Source organism: Aotus nancymaae, unplaced genomic scaffold (genome assembly GCF_030222135.1).
Source record: "Aotus nancymaae isolate 86718 unplaced genomic scaffold, 86718_ANA_hifiasm-v0.15.2.pri h1tg000053l, whole genome shotgun sequence".
Lineage (NCBI taxonomy): Eukaryota > Metazoa > Chordata > Mammalia > Primates > Aotidae > Aotus > Aotus nancymaae.
Window position 1 is genome coordinate 20,455,577 of NW_026988467.1, and position 16,942 is coordinate 20,472,518.

Here is a 16,942-nt window from a genome sequence, read left to right on the forward strand (position 1 = left end):
GTGGCTGAGGCAGGAGGATCATTTGAAAGCTGAGAGGCAGAGGTTGCAGTGCCACTGCCCTCCAGCCTGGACAGAGTGAGACACTGTAAGTAAATAAATATCATTGTGAGTGACCATTTTGGCACTCTTTTTATTTTTTCTTTGAGACAGAGTTTCGCTTTTGTTGCCCAGGCTGGAGTGCAGTGGCACGATCCTGGCTCACTGCAACCTCTGCCTCCTGGGTTCACACAGTTCTCCTGCCTCAGCCTGCCTAGTAGCTGGGATTACAGGTGGCTGCCACCATGTCCAGCTAATTTTTTTATATATTTAGTAGAGATGGGGTTTCACTATGTCAGCCAGGCTGGTCTCAAACTCCTGACCTCAGGAGTTCCCCCACCTCAGCCACCCAAAGTGCTGGAATTATAGGCGTGAGCTACCGCACCCGGCTGGCACTCTTCTTTTACACCCAAATGTAAACTTACTTCTCTAGGCAATACCACAGTGTTCATAATTACTAATGTTAACAGCTAAATGATAGGTCATCTTACTGAGTTTCTATAACCTTATAACTCTAGCTTCCAAATAGTTATTTATTGACTTATTCTGAGACAATGTTTCATTCTTTTGTTGCCCAGGCTGCAGTGGAATGGCACAATCTTGGCTCACTGCAACCTCCGCATCCTGGGGTCAAGCGATTCTTCTGCTTCAGTCTCCCAAGTAGATGGGATTACAGGCATGTGCCACGACGCCTGGCTAATTTTTGTATTTTTAGTATAGATGGGGTTTCACCATGTTAGTCAGGCTGGTCTTGAACTCCTGACCTCAGATGATCCACCCACCTTGGCCTCCCAAAGTGCTGGGATTATGGGCACGAGCCACCACGCCCTGCCAAATATTTCTTCTTTATATCTAGTTGGGTCTATTTTGCATTTTGTTAACTTTATTACCATAGACTATCCCCAGTATCCTAAGGGGATGTCCTAATTTAAGGGAAGTCTTATTCTGTATTAATTGCAGGGCCCATGGGAGGGTAGGAGTCCTGGCTCGAGCTGCAGCTTTGCTCACATTAACCATTCAGAAGGCAGGCTGGCCCTCCTTAGATAGTACTTACATAGCCACCTTAGACCTGTTGCTACACTGGACAGATTGGGGTAGACATGCTGTTTACTGATTTGGCTATTTGTGAGGCAAAGTTATGACTGAGTATGGCCTTTAGAGTCCAGCAAGGGCCGGGGTGCAGCGGCTTACACACACCTGTAATCCCAGCACTTGGGGAGGCTGGGGCAGGAGGATGATTGAGCCCAGGAGATGAAGACCAGCCTGGGAAACATAGTGAGACCCTGACTCTACAGAAAATAAAATAAATTAGCCAGGCATGGTGGCACACTCCTGTAGTCCCAGCTACTCTGGAACCTAGGAGGTAGAGGCTACAGTGTGCTGTGATTGTGCCACTGCACTCTAGACAGGGTGACAGAGACCCTTTCTTTAAAAAAAATTTTTTAAAACTTCTGACAAGGATTGAATTCTCATTCTGCCCCTTACTATACAACCATGGGCAAGTTGGCCAGGCTTTCTGAGCCTTGGTGCAGATGGTTAGAGAGAGTGGTTGCTATGCCCTTGGCACGTCCTCCAAAAGTGTCTCCTCTGTGCTGCTGCTTTTATTACAGTGTGAATAGAGCAGATAGTTACTACTTGTATCTGTGCCTGGTGTTGCACAGCCAAGAGTAGCAGAACTGGCTTTAACTGTAAACCACTGGGGATATGTCTAAGCTACCACAGATCAGAGACAGCTGCCTCGTTTCTCTTTTCACAGAAATTGCCCCAATGATGGCCAAGACAATTAAAGCTTTCAAGAACAGATTCTCCCGACGATAAACTGAGGACTTGTCTTGGAAATGGAATCTCGGGGCGGGGGCAAGAATACAAGGACAGTGGCGGTTTAGGAATGGAATTCTACAGGAGACTGGAGTCTTGCTTTGTGGATCCTTTTGGTCTCCAAGTCCTGCTGTCTGCAGGTGCTGCCCCTGGGAAGCTGCGTGTCACAGCCCTGCCTCCCTGCCTGGAGCACACTTCAGAAATCTGAAGAAGATGTGAAACCTCTGTCTCACTGAGGATTTTAAAGGTCATTTATACTTTTGTTGTTCATTAGCATCTTTGTAAACTATAAGACATAGTTTTAATTAATAAATATTGCCCCCAGATTGTATTTATATTATCCCCCAGGTTTTTTTTTTTTTGTCCTCTACCACACATTTAGCCTTTTATCTTCCAGGTCCTTTATTAAAGTCAGATGAAAGCCTAGTGAAAGCCATTCTCCTGCCCCAGCTCAGCGCTCTTGAGTGGGCTCTGGTCCAGACAGAGGACTGGGCATGTCCAGAGCCTGCATGGTACTTGCTGCACGTAGGGTGAGGAATGAGCACCAGACTGCCCATCCCCAAGGGAGCCTGAGTGGGGCATTGGGGTGTTCGGTGGACTCCCACCTCAGGCCCTCCCCAGGGTCTCTGCAAGTTCCTGTGCTGGCGCATCTCTTTTTTACTCACTAACCGGTATTTATTAAGGGAGGTGCTCTGTAAAGGTCTGGAGCCTTTCCCTCATCCTTTTTGTGAGTCTCCACCTTTTTGTTTTTTTCTTTGAGGCTCACTAGAGGACACAGAACCTTCGGAGACTGATATGCACAGAACTCCCCACCTCCCAGTTTTACAATTTCCAGTTTCTGACAAAATTTTAGGGTTTTCCCCGCACTCCCCTACCTTTCCTTTTCCTCAACAGCATGGAAGAAAAACACACACATGGCAAGGCTTTTTGTAGCCCTGAATGCAACTTTAGAGATTTAAAAGCCACCACTTTAATCTCTTGTTCTCTGTGAATCACTATGAGAAGTGAATGGTTTTAAAAGTTGTAATGCTGCTGGGCGCGGTGGCTCATGCCTGTAATCCCAGCACTTTGGGAGGCCGAGGCGGGTGGATCACGAGGTCAAGAGATCGAGACCATCCTGGTCAACATGGTGAAACCCCGTCTCTACTAAAAATACAAAAAATTAGCTGGGCATGGTGGCGCGTGCCTGTAATCCCAGCTACTCAGGAGGCTGAGGCAGGAGAATTGCCTGAACCCAGGAGGCGGAGGTTGTGGTGAGCCGAGATCGCGCCATTGCACTGCAGCCTGGGTAACAAGAGCGAAACTCCGTCTCAAAAAAAAAAAAAGAAAAAGAAAAAGTTGTAATGCTATGTTGGAAATTGGTTTGCCTTTTATTTAAAAGGTAAGATGATGTGATTGGAAGAACACAGCTATTGGCTTGGGAAGAGAACTTTGCTGCTGAAGCGTTTTTTACCTTCAGTGTTTAAAGCAGGATTTGGAGGGAAGGACCAGCTTAGGGAGAGTGTCTGAGCCACAGCATCAGGATGAGGGAAACCACATGGCAACCATCAAGTTCCAGCTGACACAGGAGCAAGATCAAAACTTTGGAGGGCAGTGTCAGCACCCTTCTTGGCTGTCAAGGAACACCGATCTAGTAGAAACCCGCTTGGTTGTGACCTAGGTGGAGGTAGATGCCATACCTTTGACAGACGTATGCTTCCTTTAGGAGGCTGACGAGCAGACTGAGGGGATGGTAAGCGTGACAGCCTGACAAGTTTTCTCAAAGCCCAGGATACAGAGCCAGTGTTTTTTGTAACATCTGGAGACCTCAGTTAGGCCAACTTTGAATTCCAGAGCAATGCAGGAAGTCTGTGCAGCAGAAACGCAACATTGATCAGTGTGTATTGCTGTGCAGAGTGCTATTGTGACAGGACACAAATGTTGCTGTGTTTTAATTTGCTATTTATTTTTGAATTGGGTAAAGCATTATTTCTCTTGGTCACCTGCACCACCATTCCACCCCTATCCCTAACCTGCCCCCCAAATTAATATTAGGAAGCCTTGTACCTGAAACCAAATGGAACATTTGGGTCAGGTGCCAGATGTCTGCTGCATAGAATAGCTTTTTCTAGGTGTCTACCACCTTGAATTTGTCTCTTAACTGGGTGTTCAAGTCTTGTCACTGAAACCAGTTTTTCATATCTTAGATTCAGTTGTGTATGATTTAATTTCCCTTATTAGGAGTCTTTGGGCAGGGAGGAAAGAAAAGACAGATTTGTTTATATCAATGTCAGTATCCATTTTGGCACATAAAGATTCTTGATGAACCCTGCTGGCATAGAGCCAGATCTCTTCCCCTCCCCCAAGAGTATCTGCATCAGGGATGTGACTTGGTGCAAAGAGTAAGTGGAAAGAGGAAAATCCCAATTTCTAAATGACCTCCTTGCCCAGCTTACTGAAATGGCTGCAGAGCAGACACAGGATGAATTTGAACCTGACACAGGATGAATTTGAACCTTTGGTCTCATTTGTGGAAAGAGTTGTGCAATTTTTTTTCTGTGCTACACTACATACAAATCACCAAATTACAAATTACCCCTTTGTGATCCTTGGTGTACTGAGCAGTTTCTTTGGGGCTTTTTCTTTCTGGGAAGTGGGAGGGAAAGGAGCAAGGTGTCATCCTGCTCTTCATTTGTATTTTGGTCCCAAAATGTAAATACAATTTTCTATGTTACTTTTTTGTGGTAACTACCGAGATGAATATTTTAATTAGATAAGTTATATGAAAATGAAAATCCAGGTCTAAATAAAAAACAAAAAAAACTCCATATACTGTGTCTTCTTTACTTACAGTGCCAGGGAAAATAAGTTAGAAAGTGCCTGATTTCTGTTGGTAACATTGGATGAGGAAAGGGGAAATTCAGGGGGAAAGAATTCTGTGAGCAGAGGGAGGGAACTCAGCATTTGCAGGGAACCAGGCACTGTCCCTTGTTATACTTGGAACCCTGGTAACCCCATCTTGCAATTAGAAACTGGTTCAAACAGGTAAAATTGGGCCAGGCATGGTGGCTCATACCTGTAATTCCAACACTTTGAAGGACAGAGGCAGGAGGATTGCTTGAGCCAAGAGTTCAAGATCAGCCTGAGCAACATATTGAGACTCTGTCTCTACAAAAATTAAAATATTAGCCAGGTCTGATGGCATACCTATAGTCCCAGCTACATGGGAGGCTGAGGTGAGAGGATCACTTGAGCTTGGGAGGTCAAGGCTACAGTGAGCTGTGATTATGCCATTGCATTCCAGTCTAGGTGACAGAGCAAGACCCTGTCTCAAAACAAAAACAAAAACAAAAACACAGTAGGGGGTCAGGGGGTACTGTGGCTCATGCCTGTCATCCCAGCACTTTGGGAGGCCAGGGTAGGTGGAGTTCAAGAGTTTGAGACCAGCTCTGGCAACATGGCAAACTCTATCTCTACAAAAGATACAAAAAAACTAGCTGGGTGTGGTGACATGTACCTTTAGTCCCAGCCACTTGGGAGGATGGCTTGAGTTCAGGAGGTTGAGGCTGCAATGAGCCATGACTGCATCACTGTACTTCAGCCTGGGTGACAGAGTGAGACCCTGTCTCCAAAAAAAGGAAGAAAAAAAAAAAAAAAGCAGGGGAAGGAGTGAAATTAACATGGCCAAGATTCGTAGCTAATAAAGTGGCAAAAGGAAGGATTTGACACCCTGATTCTCTGACTGCAAGGTTTGTGCCACCTTTCAGTTTCCAGGGGCTGTGAGGGCCCAGTAGTCTCAGCTTACACGGGTGTTCTAATGAGAACAGAAGGAAAACGAATGCAAAAAGGTTGTGCCAGCAAGGACTTAATGAGAACCCGCTGTGGTGGCTCTGGCTGAGCTGCAAGAGCTTCAGCACTTGCTAATGGAGCCACGGGTTTGGCTTCAACCCTGCATACAGCAAGTGGACTGGACCTTCCATCAAACCTACAAATCTGTCCTTTATCAATTAATTAAACATTTGCTGAGCCAGGACCTGTATTAGACCTAATAGACTCTGGCACTACAGTCGGGGAGGAGTAACTGACTTTACTGATTATGCACCTACTAGGTGCCACCATTCCTTCCTGTGTATGCTGCCTCTGTTATCACAATGATCCTGTGAGGAAAACAGTCATGGCCCCCTTTTAAAAATGAGAACTTAATCCTGGTAAATCCAGGGTATTAAAAAATAAAAAATGAGAACTTAAGGCACCATAGTGTCTGTAGAAATAAATTTTTAAAAACTGTTTTAATGAAAATGAGAAAACTGAAGCACAGAGAGATGAAGAACTTGCCTAAGGTCACGGAATCAGTGAGCAGTGGTGCTATGTATTGGCCTGACTCCAAAACACAGGCTCTTAGTCACATTTACCATCTCATATACTGACACATATACCCAGTTAGGCCTCTGAAGCAAAGCAAACCCCCAAAACAAAAGATGCCTGAGCCAAGGCCACAGTAATTTCTGGTTTTTAAATTTTTATTTATTTTTAAATTCTTTCTTTTTTTTTTTTTTTTGAGATGGAGTCTTGATCTGTTGCCCAGGCCCTGGTGTGCAGTGGCACAATCTTGGTTCACTGCAGCCTCAACCTCCCGGGTTCAAGCAATGCTCCCACCTCAGCCTCCCAAGTAGCTGGGATTACAGATGTGTGCCACCATGCCCAGCTAACTTTTGTATTTTTAGTAGAAATGGAGTTTCACCATTTTGGCGAGCCTGGTCTCAAACTCCTGACCTCAAGCTTTGGTCTCCCAAAGTGCTGGGATTACAGACGTGAGCCACCGCGCCCAACCTAAAAATTCTTTATTCTCAAGTTCAACAGTCATTTCTAAGAATGATATCTTTTGTCTGCTGCATGTAACTGATGCCCAGCAGAATCCTACCTGGCTTATCAACTTGACAGATGTCCCCATCACAGGGTTTCTCATCCACTTTCATCTCTTCCTGGTTATTTGCTAAATGGTGAATCAGTTTGTCTTCAGAGGCCCCTGGACTTCCCCCGCGGCCCCCCTTCTCTCTTTTTTATTTTTGAGATGGAGTCTTGCTGTGTTGCCTAGGCTGGTGTGCAGTGGCACGATCTTGGCTCACTGCAGCCTCAACCTCCCAGGTTTAAGCATTCCTCCCACCTCAGCCTCCCAAGCAGCTGTGACTACAGTTGTGCACCACCACACCCAGCTAATTTTTTTGTATTTTTTTGGTAGAGATGGAGTTTTGCCACGTTGCCCAGGCTGGTCTCAAACTCCTGAGTTCAATCAGTCTGCCTCTGCCTCCCAAAATGCAGGATTACAGCATGACCCACCTCACCCAGCCCCCTGAACTTCTCTATGATGTCTATCGTCTCAACTCTTTGAAGACTAAGGAAAGTTCCAGCCACCAAAATTTTATATCGCCATTTCTTAAGCACAGAGTCTTGGGTTGGGCCTCAGAATATGCATTTAAGAAGCAGCAGCTCAAGTATTATGGACAAAATGTTTGTGTCCCCTCAAAATTCTTATGCTGAAATCCTAAGCCCCAATGTGACGGTATTAGGAAGTGGGCCTCTGGAGGTAATTGGGTCATGTGGGTGGAGGCTTCATGAGTAGGATTCTCCCTCATAAGAGAAGTGAGAGTTTGCTCTTGCTTCCTGCTCTCCACCATGTGAGGAAATGAGAAGACAGCAGTCTGCAAACAAGGAAGAGGGCCCTCACCAGACACAGGATATGCCCTCACCTTGATTTTGGACTTCCAGCGTCTGGAATTGTGAGAATTAAATGTTGCCTAAGCCACCCAGTCTATGGTAAGTTGTTGTTATGGCAGCCTGAACTGACTGAGACACAACAATTCTTTTATTTATTTATTTATTTATTTTTTATTAAGATGGGGTTTCACCATGTTGGTCAGGCAGGTCTTAAACTCCCGACCTCAGTTGATCCACCCGCCTTGGCCTCCAAAGTGCTTGGATTACAGGCGTGAGCCCCTACGCCTGGCATTTTTTTTTTTTTTTTTTAAGGTAGAGTCTCACATTGTCACCCAGGCTAGAGTGCAGTGGTTCGATCCATCTCAACTCACTGCAACCTCCCCCTCCCGGGTTCATATGATTCTCCTGCCTCAGCCTCCTGCCTCTCATGCCTCACCTGTAGCTGGGACTACAGGCATGCACCACCAAATTTTGTATTTTTAGTAGAGGTGGGGTTTCACCATGTTGGCCAGGCTGGTCTTGAACTCCTGACCTCAGGTGATCCATCTCCCTTGGCCTCCCAATGTGCTGGATTACAGGCATGAGCCACTGTGCCTGGCCTGACACTAAGCAATTATTATTATTTTTTGAGATGGAGTCTTGCTCTGTCGCTCAGAGTGGAATGCAGTGGCATGATCTTGGCTCATCACAACCTCTGCCTCCCTAGCTCAAGCGATTCTCCTGCCTCAGCCTCCCAAGTAGCTGGGATTATAGGCATATATCACTACCACCCAGCTAATTTTTGTATTTTTAGTAGAGACAAGGTTTCACCGTGTTGGCCAGGCTGGTCTTGAACTCCTGACCTCAAATGATCCACTTGCCTCGGCCTCTCAAAGTGCTGGGATTACAGGTGTGAGCCACTGCACCTGGCTGACACTAAGCAATTCTTAAAATGTACACTGGCTGGGCGCAGTGGCTCACACCTGTAATCCCAGCACTTTGGGAGGCCGAGGCAGGCAGATCATGAGGTGAAATGATTGAGACCATCCTGGCCAACATGATGAAACCCCATCACTACTAAAAATATAAAAATTAGCCAGGTGTGGTGGTGCATGCCTGTAACCCCAGCTACTTAGGAGGCTGAGGCAGGAGAATAGCTTGCACCTGAGAGGCAAAGGTTGTGGTGAGCTGAGATCACGCCACTGCACCCCAGCCTGGGCAACAAGAGCGAAACTTCATCTAAAAATAAAATAAAATAAATAAAATATTACTTGGGCATGGTGGCATGCACCTGTAGTTCTAGCTACTCAGGAGGCTGAAGTGGGAAGACTGCTGGAGCTCGGTGAGGTTGAGGCTGCAGTGAGCCAAGACTGTACCACTGTGAAAGAGCAGGTGGGTGAAAGAGCAAGACTCTGTCTCAAAAAAGAGAAAAGAAAAGAGAGAGAGAGAGAGAGAGAGAGAGAGAGATGGTCCTTGCCCTCATGAAGTTTTCATCTAGTAGGGAGACAGTAATCAAATAACTGCACAAATAATTATTTCAAGTATAGGTTTTTGGGCCCTACTAAATAAATATGGTTGAATAGGTCAAAGGTAGGATCTGGAAACAGGTACTCTTCTGCAGGCCTCCCCCAATGAATTCGATGAGTAGTCTGGTTTGGGAACACCTAGTGTCGTGGAAAAAGCATGTGTGACCTTTGGAATGATACCCAGGTTCAAATCCTGCCTCCACCATTCCCATACCTCTCTGAGCCTCAGTTTCCTCATTGGTAAATGGGAATTATGACACTCTGCAGGAATTCTTATCAGGATTCAATGAAAGAAGGGGAGCCACATTTTAGTGTTGTTCCTTCTTTCCCTCTAAATGTGGAATGAAAGGAAAATGTTTTGTTTTTACTGATGGGAATACAAGCTTTAGGGGGTCACCAGCTAAGAACTATTGTGAGGTCAGCGAGTCCTTCCTGATAACTCAATTTTTTTTTTTTCCTTGAGACAGAGTCTCACTCTGTCACCCAGGCTGGAGTGCAGTGGCACAATCTTGGCTCACTGCCACCTCTGCCTCCCGGGTTCAAGCGATTCTCCTATCTCAGCCTCCTGAGTAGCTGGGATTACAGGTGCATGCCACCACACCCAGCTAATTTTTGTATTTTTAGTAGAGACGGGGTTTCACCGTGTTGATCAGACTAGTTTCCAATTCCTGACCTTGTGATCCGCCTGCTTTGGCCTCCCAAAGTGTTGGGATTACAGGAGTGAGTCACCACACCCGGCCATCTGATAACTGAAATCTTAGTCCCTGCTTCCCCAGACAGAGTTAGTTTGGCTTTTCTGTTTTGGGGCCCCATTCTTATTTTTTCAGGTCCCTTAGACTATAGCTCCCAACAACCACTAAAAAGGAAAACTATCTAATTTCTTCTTAGAGTCACAAACTCAAATACCAGGGGTTTGGTATGTGACAGCAGGCAGTGATGGGAACAGAAAGAAAGGAGAGCTATTCACACAGCTCCACTTTATTGCTTCTAGGTAGAAGATAAAGTCCAGTGTTGCCACCTCTTCTGGATTTAAAGAAAAAGGCTGGTGGGTACAGTGGCTCATGCCTGTAATCCCAGAACTCTGGAGGCCGAGGCAGGTGGATCACTTAAGGTCAGGAGTTTGAAACCAGCTGCCAACATGGTAAAACTGCATCTCTACCAAAATATACAAAAATTAGCCAGGCATGGTGGCATGAGCCTGCAGTCCCAGCTACTTGGGCGGCTGAGGTAGGAAAATCGCTTGAACCTGGGAAGCAAAGGTTGCAGTGAGCTGAGATTGCCCATTGCACTCTAGCCTGGGTGACAAAGTGAGACCCTGTCTCAAAAAAAAAAAAAAAAAGAATAGGTTTGATAGTTGCTCTCAACTAAAGGTGACTTTGTCCCCAGTAAGACACTTGGCAATGTCTGGAGACATTCTGGTTGTCACTGTTGTGGGGGAGCTATGGGGATCTAGTGGGCAGAAGCCAGGGATGCTGATATCCATGGTACAATGCACAAGACAGCACCCCTCCCCCAACAAAGAATTATCAGTCCTAATATGTAAACAGGGCCAAGGCTGAGAAACCTTGGACATGGTTCTGTTGCAGCAACAACCACCAAATCTCAGTGGCTTGCAACAACAGAGGTCTCACCGCCTGTCCATTGTGGGTTTGATACAGATCTGCTTTATGTCATCCTCACTCAGGGGCCCAGGCTAAGGGAGAAGCCATCCCCATGCTTGTAAAAATTTCAAGACAAGTGGAGAATATCAATATATTACTAACATTAATCATAATAACAAAAATATAATATTAATTATAATATTGATATAACTGTAAGTTATATCTAGAAGTGACATCTATCATTTCCATCATATTTCATTGGCTGCATCTAAATTCATGGGGGTGAAGAAGCACAATCCATCCATGTGCCTGGATGCAGAGAACTGGGAATATTTGCTAACAGTATTAAAGACTCCAAAAGTTGGGTGCACCAAAACCTCAGAAATCACCACTAAAGAACTTATTCATGTAACCAAACACCACCTGTTCCCCCAAAACCTACTGGGAAAAAAATTAAAATCCAGAAAAAAATGTATGCTGACAGAAAAAAGAAAAAAGACTCCAAAGGTAATCATGACAGCCTGGGCTCTAGATAATCCACAAGGCTTGGAGCAGGGCAGCTATTGGCACAGATTGTGGAATCAGACTCAGCTTCGAACCCCACACTTTCTTTTTTTTGAGACGGAGTTTCGCTCTTGTTACCCAGGCTGGAGTGCAATGGGGCGATCTCGGCTCACCGCAACCTCCGCCTCCTGGGTTCAGGCAATTCTCCTGCCTCAGCCTCCTGAGTAGCTGGGATTACAGGCACGCGCCACCGTGCCCAGCTAATTTTTTGTATTTTTAGTAGAGACGGGGTTTCACCATGTTGACCGGGATGGTCTTGATCTCTTAACCTCGTGATCCACCCGCCTTGGCCTCCCAAAGTGCTGGGATTACAGGCGTGAGCCACCGCGCCCGGCCCAAACCCCACACTTTTTAGCCGTGTGGCCTTGAGCAAGTCACTTAGTCTGTTTCTCAGTTTCTTCCTCAAAAAATAAGGAAAATAAATCAACCTTGCAGTGTTAAAACATGTACAGTGCTTAGAACAGTGACTGGCACACAGAAAGCACTCAAGACATGTTAGCCAAGATGATGATGATGATGAACATAGCAAGGCGCCAATCACAGAGTGGGCATTTAGTAAACAGTTGTTGTTATAACCTAAGCTCTGTGGAAAATGATTTGTCCAAGGTAACGCAGCTGGTAAGTGCAGCATGGTGGTGAAGAACCTAAGCTCTGGGGTCTCGGCCTGGCACATCGTAAATCATAAATGTCAAATAATATTTGGAGGAGGTTCAGTGTGGTTAATAACAGGGACTTGGCAGCTTGCACCTATAATCCCAGCATTTTGGGAGGCTAACACGGGCGGATCCTTTGATCCCAGGAGTTTGAGACCAGCCTCAGCAACATGGCGAAACTCTGTCTCTACAAAATATACAAAAATTAGTCAGGCATGGTGGTGCGTGCCTGTAATCCCAGCTACTTGAGAGGCTGAGGTAGGAGGATCACTTGAGCCCAGAGGGTGTCAAGGCTGCAGTGAGCCAAGATCACGACAATGCACTCCAGTCTGGGTGACAGAGCAAGACCTTGTCTCAAAAAAATAAATAAATAAAAATAACACGGACTCTGGAGACTGACTGCCGCGTTCAAATCCTAGTTCTTCAACTAACCACCTGTATGAACTTGAGCAAGTAACTCAGCCTCTCTGTGCCCCAGTGTTCTCATTTATAAAATGAAGATAATGATAAAACACCTACAATTATGAAGATTAAAAAATAACATAAGCCCTCAGGACCCATATGGTTGTTAGCTGCTACATTATTACTATGCCCTCAGTTTGCTACAAAGAAGCATTCAAAAGTAACAGAAAACAGTTAATACTTAGTATTATTTTACCCAGCCCAATTGAGATAGAAGAAAATGGATACAAGTTCAGCAATCCTTGAGCTAAGGAAATGTTTACAACCAGGGGTGGTTGCTCAGGCCTGCAGTCCCAGCACTTTGGGAGGCTGAGTCCAGCAGATCACTTGAGTGACCAGCCTGGGCAACGTGATGAAACCCCGTATCTACAAAAAAATACAAAAATTAGCTGGGCATGGTGGCTTGTACCTGTAGTCCCAGCTACTCAGGAGGCTGAAGTGGGAGGACTGGTTGAGCCCAAGAGGCAGAGGCTGCAGTGAGGCAAGATTGTGCCACTGCACTCCAGCCTGGATGGCAAAGTGAGGCTCTACCTATCACCAAAAAAAAAAAAAAAAAGTTTCTAAATGGAGCAATGGGAAAAAGAAAAAACTTTGACACTTTTCTTACCTGTCCCAGGGTAGTCCTAGAAATCAGTGAGAATTCCCATTTGTCCTCAGAGATTCCTGTAACGTAGGAGTGCAAGAGAGGAGTCAGTAAGCAGAGGCACGAGGCATTACATCCAAATCACAGCTAAGCCACTCCAGCAATCCTGGCCACCCCAGCAATCCTGGCCAGCTCCTTCCAAACCCAACCAGACGGGGGCGCTGAGCTGACAGTCTTGCTGCTGTCAATAGTGTTAGCAGCTGTGAAGACACAGTAGAGATGCTCCTCCACTTGTCAAGGAGCATGCTGAATTGTTATCACTTTTGCAACATTGTAAAGTCACAAAGTCATAAGTCGAACCATCATAAACTGGGGATTATTTGCATTCCCCCTTATCTGTGGGGGATATGTTCCAAGACCCCCAGGGGATGACTGAATAGTACTGAACCACATATACACAGTACTATGTTTTTTCCTATATATACATTCCTATGATTGTGTTTAATTTATAAATTAGGCACAATTCAGAGATTAACAACTAGGGCTAGGTGTGGTGGCTCATGCCTGTAATCCCAGCACTTCGGGAGGCCAAGGTGGGTGGATCACTTGAGGTCAGGAGTTCGAGACCAGCCTAGCCAACATGGTGAAACCCTATCTCTACTAAAAATACAAAAATTAGCCAGGCATGGAGACGTGTGCCTGTAATACCAGCAAGTAGGGGGGCTGAGGCAGGAGGATCGCTTGAACCTGGGAGGCGGAGGTGGCAGTGAGCCGAGATCATGCCACTGCACTCCAGCCTGGACAACAGAGTGACACTCTGTCTCAAAAAAAAAAAAAAAAAAAAAAAAAAAAAGAGAGAGAGAGATTAACAACAAATAGAACAAGTATTGCAATATGGTGGAATAAGTTGTCACGCACTGTGGTCGTAACTTTTGCAGTTTCACGTGTGGCAGAATAACTAGCAGGTATTTCTTTTTCCTTCTTCATAATTTCACAGATAGAAGATTCATTCTTACCACAGATCTCAGTGACCTCAGTATACTTTTCTTCTTTCCTTATTAAGTTGAGAACTTTTACCTTTTTCATTTAAAGGAAGAACTTCATGGCTTCTATTTCATATATCCAAATTGCTAGCATCACTACTCTTACACTTTGGGGCCATTATTAAGTCAAATAAGGGTGACTTGAAAACAAGCACTGCAATACCATGGCAGTCGATCCGATAACCGATGGGGCACTTACTTAGTAAGTGACTAACCAACAGGAAGCGTATACAGCATGAAGACACTAGACAAAGGGACGATTCAGGTGGACAGAGCGGGATAGCACAAAATTTCATCATGCTACTCAGAATGGTGTGCAATTTAAAACTTACAGATGGTGCATTTCTAGAATTTTCCATTTAATATTTTTGAACAGTGGTTGACTGCATGTAACTGAAACTACAGAAAGCAAACTGAGTCGGGGGTGGAGGAGTAGGGTGGCTACAATAATAGCTTTTCCCTGTGGACCAGCTGTTACGCCAAACACTTTTCATGTGTTATTTCACGTTATTATCATAACACTCCACAACACAGGTACTCTTATTATCCCCACTTTATATAAGACAAATCTGAGGCCTAGAAAAAAACATAAATACATAAAAAGAAAAAAATCTGAGACCTAGAGAGGTTAAGCAATTTGCCTAACAGGCCAAACCTAATATTTGCAGGACTGGGGCAAGAGTATAGCTGAAGGCATATTTAAAAAGTTATAAATGACACTAATGAACTATTAAATAAAAGACAATCTATTCTGCTATGCCGATAAACAAACCTTCACAATTACCTGGAAGGCCACATTCACATGTTTGGGCCTCTGAGAGCTCTGTACTAGAAGGTGGTGGGAGGCAGAGAGCAGGACCCCAGCCCTGCCCCCTTCTCTTCATATCCCTAAATCTGTTTGCCTGGCAGGGCCTTGTATCCATGCATGCAGAGGTCCCAGCCTGCATGCTCACACTCTGTTCTAGGGTTTCCAAATTGACAGAGTCCCTCAAGTATCCACACAATGAACGACAAAAGAGGCACACCAACGGACAACAAAAATTATCACATTGTAAAATACCAAGAGAAGATCTTAAAAGGTTCCAGAAATTGGGGTGGGGGTGGGGAGGAAACCCATACAAAGAATCAGGAGTCAGAAAAGCATTGTATTTATCAATGCTAGGAAAAAAAAAAAACAAAACAAAACAGAGGAATATCTTCACAATTATAAAAGAATTCTATTCACAGCCAAACTACTAATTAAATACAGTAGAATAAAGCCATTTTCAGTGCCACTTAACATGTATGGCAGCACGGTGGCCAGCCACTAAGTTGGCCTCTAATGATTTCTCCTCCTGGTATCTGCGCCCTTATGAAGTTCCCACACACACTGAATATGAATGACCTGTGAAACCATGGGATGCTGCAGAACTGCCACTATGGGACTTTTGAGGCTAGGTCATAAAAGACATCGGTGGTTTCTACCTTGCTCTTGGATCACTTGCTCTGGTGAGAGCCAGCTGCTGTATCATGAGGACACTCAAACAGTACTATGGAGAGGTCCACGTGGCAAAGAACTGGGCCCTCCTGCCAACAGCCTGTACAAACTTGCCAGCCAGGGCTCCTCCAGCCCTGGCCAAGCCTTCACATGATTTCAGGCTCATGAGAGACCCCAAGCCAAAACCACCCACCTAGGACGCTCTCAAATTCCTAACTCACAGAAACTGTGAGATGATAAATGTTAACTGTTGTTTTAAGCCAGAAGTTTGGGAATGATTTGTTACACAACAAAAGACAACTAAAACAGACCTATTGGGAGGGGAGGAGCCACGGTATTTTGTAGTTCTTCCAATCAAGAGGTGAAGTCTACAGTCTAGCTCTCCACTCTAGAATTTGGATTTGGCTGTGAAACTTGTTTTGGCTGATGGGTCATTACAGAAAGATTACAGAAGCAAGGGTTAAAAGGTGCTTGTGCTAATCCACAGGATCATGAGAATTAATCAGTGTTTGTTGTTTGAACAGTTGTTTGAATAAAGCTATCAAGTTTTAGGGTAATTTGTTACAGAGCATAAGCTAATTGATACAACATAATTACTTTGTGTGGACCTCCCTGCCTCAGCCTCCCCAGCCTAACCAGGAAACTATGGATGTGTTTCAGGAACACTACAGGATGTGTTCAAAGCCTGGTTACTTCCTAATTTTACTTGGTCTCAGGCAAGAGATCTTGCCTCAGCCTCCCGAGTAGCTGGGACTACAGGCGCGCGCCACCACGCGTAGCTAATTTTTGTATTTTTAGTAGAGAAGGGGGTTTCACCATGTTGGCCAGGATGGTCTCGATCTCTGGACCTCGTGATCCACCCGCCCGCCTCGGCCTCCCAAAGTGCTGGAATTACAGCCGTGAGCCACCTCGCTCGGCCTGCTGAGTTCTCTAATTGCATTATTTAATACTCACTGTGATCCTACGAAACAGATATTATTCTGTCCACCTTACAGACGAGGGAACGGAGTCTCAGAATAGGGGAAATGACTGAAGTTGTAACAACGGCTAGTAGCAGACCAAGGACTAGTCTCTAGGTTTGGTCGTGCACAAAGCCCCGTGCTCTCAAGCTCTAACTCAGCTATCAAGAAAGTGGTTATGCAAGTGGGCCTGCGAGCTCTCGACACCTAAGCGTGCGTGTGTGGGACAGCGATAAGCTCGCGTTCTCCAGTCTCCAGGGCCTTATCATTCCGCACGCTTTCCTCTATCAGCTCGCAAAGAAACGTGGCAGTCAAGGAAGAGAGCACAGGCTCCAGCCTCGAGGGGGAGGACAATTCGAATCTCAGCCTATGAGTTTACTCAGAACACCCGTTTAATCTCTCTGTCCTTCAGTTTCCACACCTGGGAAGCTGGGACAGTAGCAGCTTCCACCGCCAGGTCTGAACGAGTCAACACGAACTCTGTTAAGTGGGAGGCGCGCGCCCAACGTCAGTTCCGCGCGCCCCCGCCCCCGCCTTCTCCCCGGGC

General features: G+C 45.5%; 1 protein-coding gene and 1 long non-coding RNA gene across 3 annotated transcripts in view; one reads left to right on the forward strand and one right to left on the reverse strand.

Annotated features, from left to right (window-relative positions):
• ELOA (elongin A) overlaps positions 1 to 4,661 on the forward strand; it is a 21,472-nt gene extending 16,811 nt beyond the window's left edge. The window contains exon 11 of the mRNA XM_064363450.1: positions 1,793 to 4,661. Coding sequence (XP_064219520.1) covers positions 1,793 to 1,854 — 62 coding nt within the window. The 3' untranslated portion in view covers positions 1,855 to 4,661. The remainder of the gene's footprint in view (positions 1 to 1,792) is intronic.
• LOC105708440 (uncharacterized) overlaps positions 1 to 16,893 on the reverse strand; it is a 26,003-nt gene extending 9,110 nt beyond the window's left edge. Inside the window, exons 1-2 of one of the 2 annotated variants that reach the window (XR_001105305.2) lie at positions 16,817 to 16,893; positions 12,941 to 12,996 (exon numbers count right to left, since the gene is read on the reverse strand). This is a non-coding gene — a long non-coding RNA (uncharacterized LOC105708440). Of the gene's footprint in view, positions 1 to 12,940; positions 12,997 to 16,390 lie in introns of both variants that reach the window. The other variant, XR_001105304.3, reaches the window with a different exon arrangement.
• Between the last annotated feature and the right edge of the window lie 49 nt (positions 16,894 to 16,942).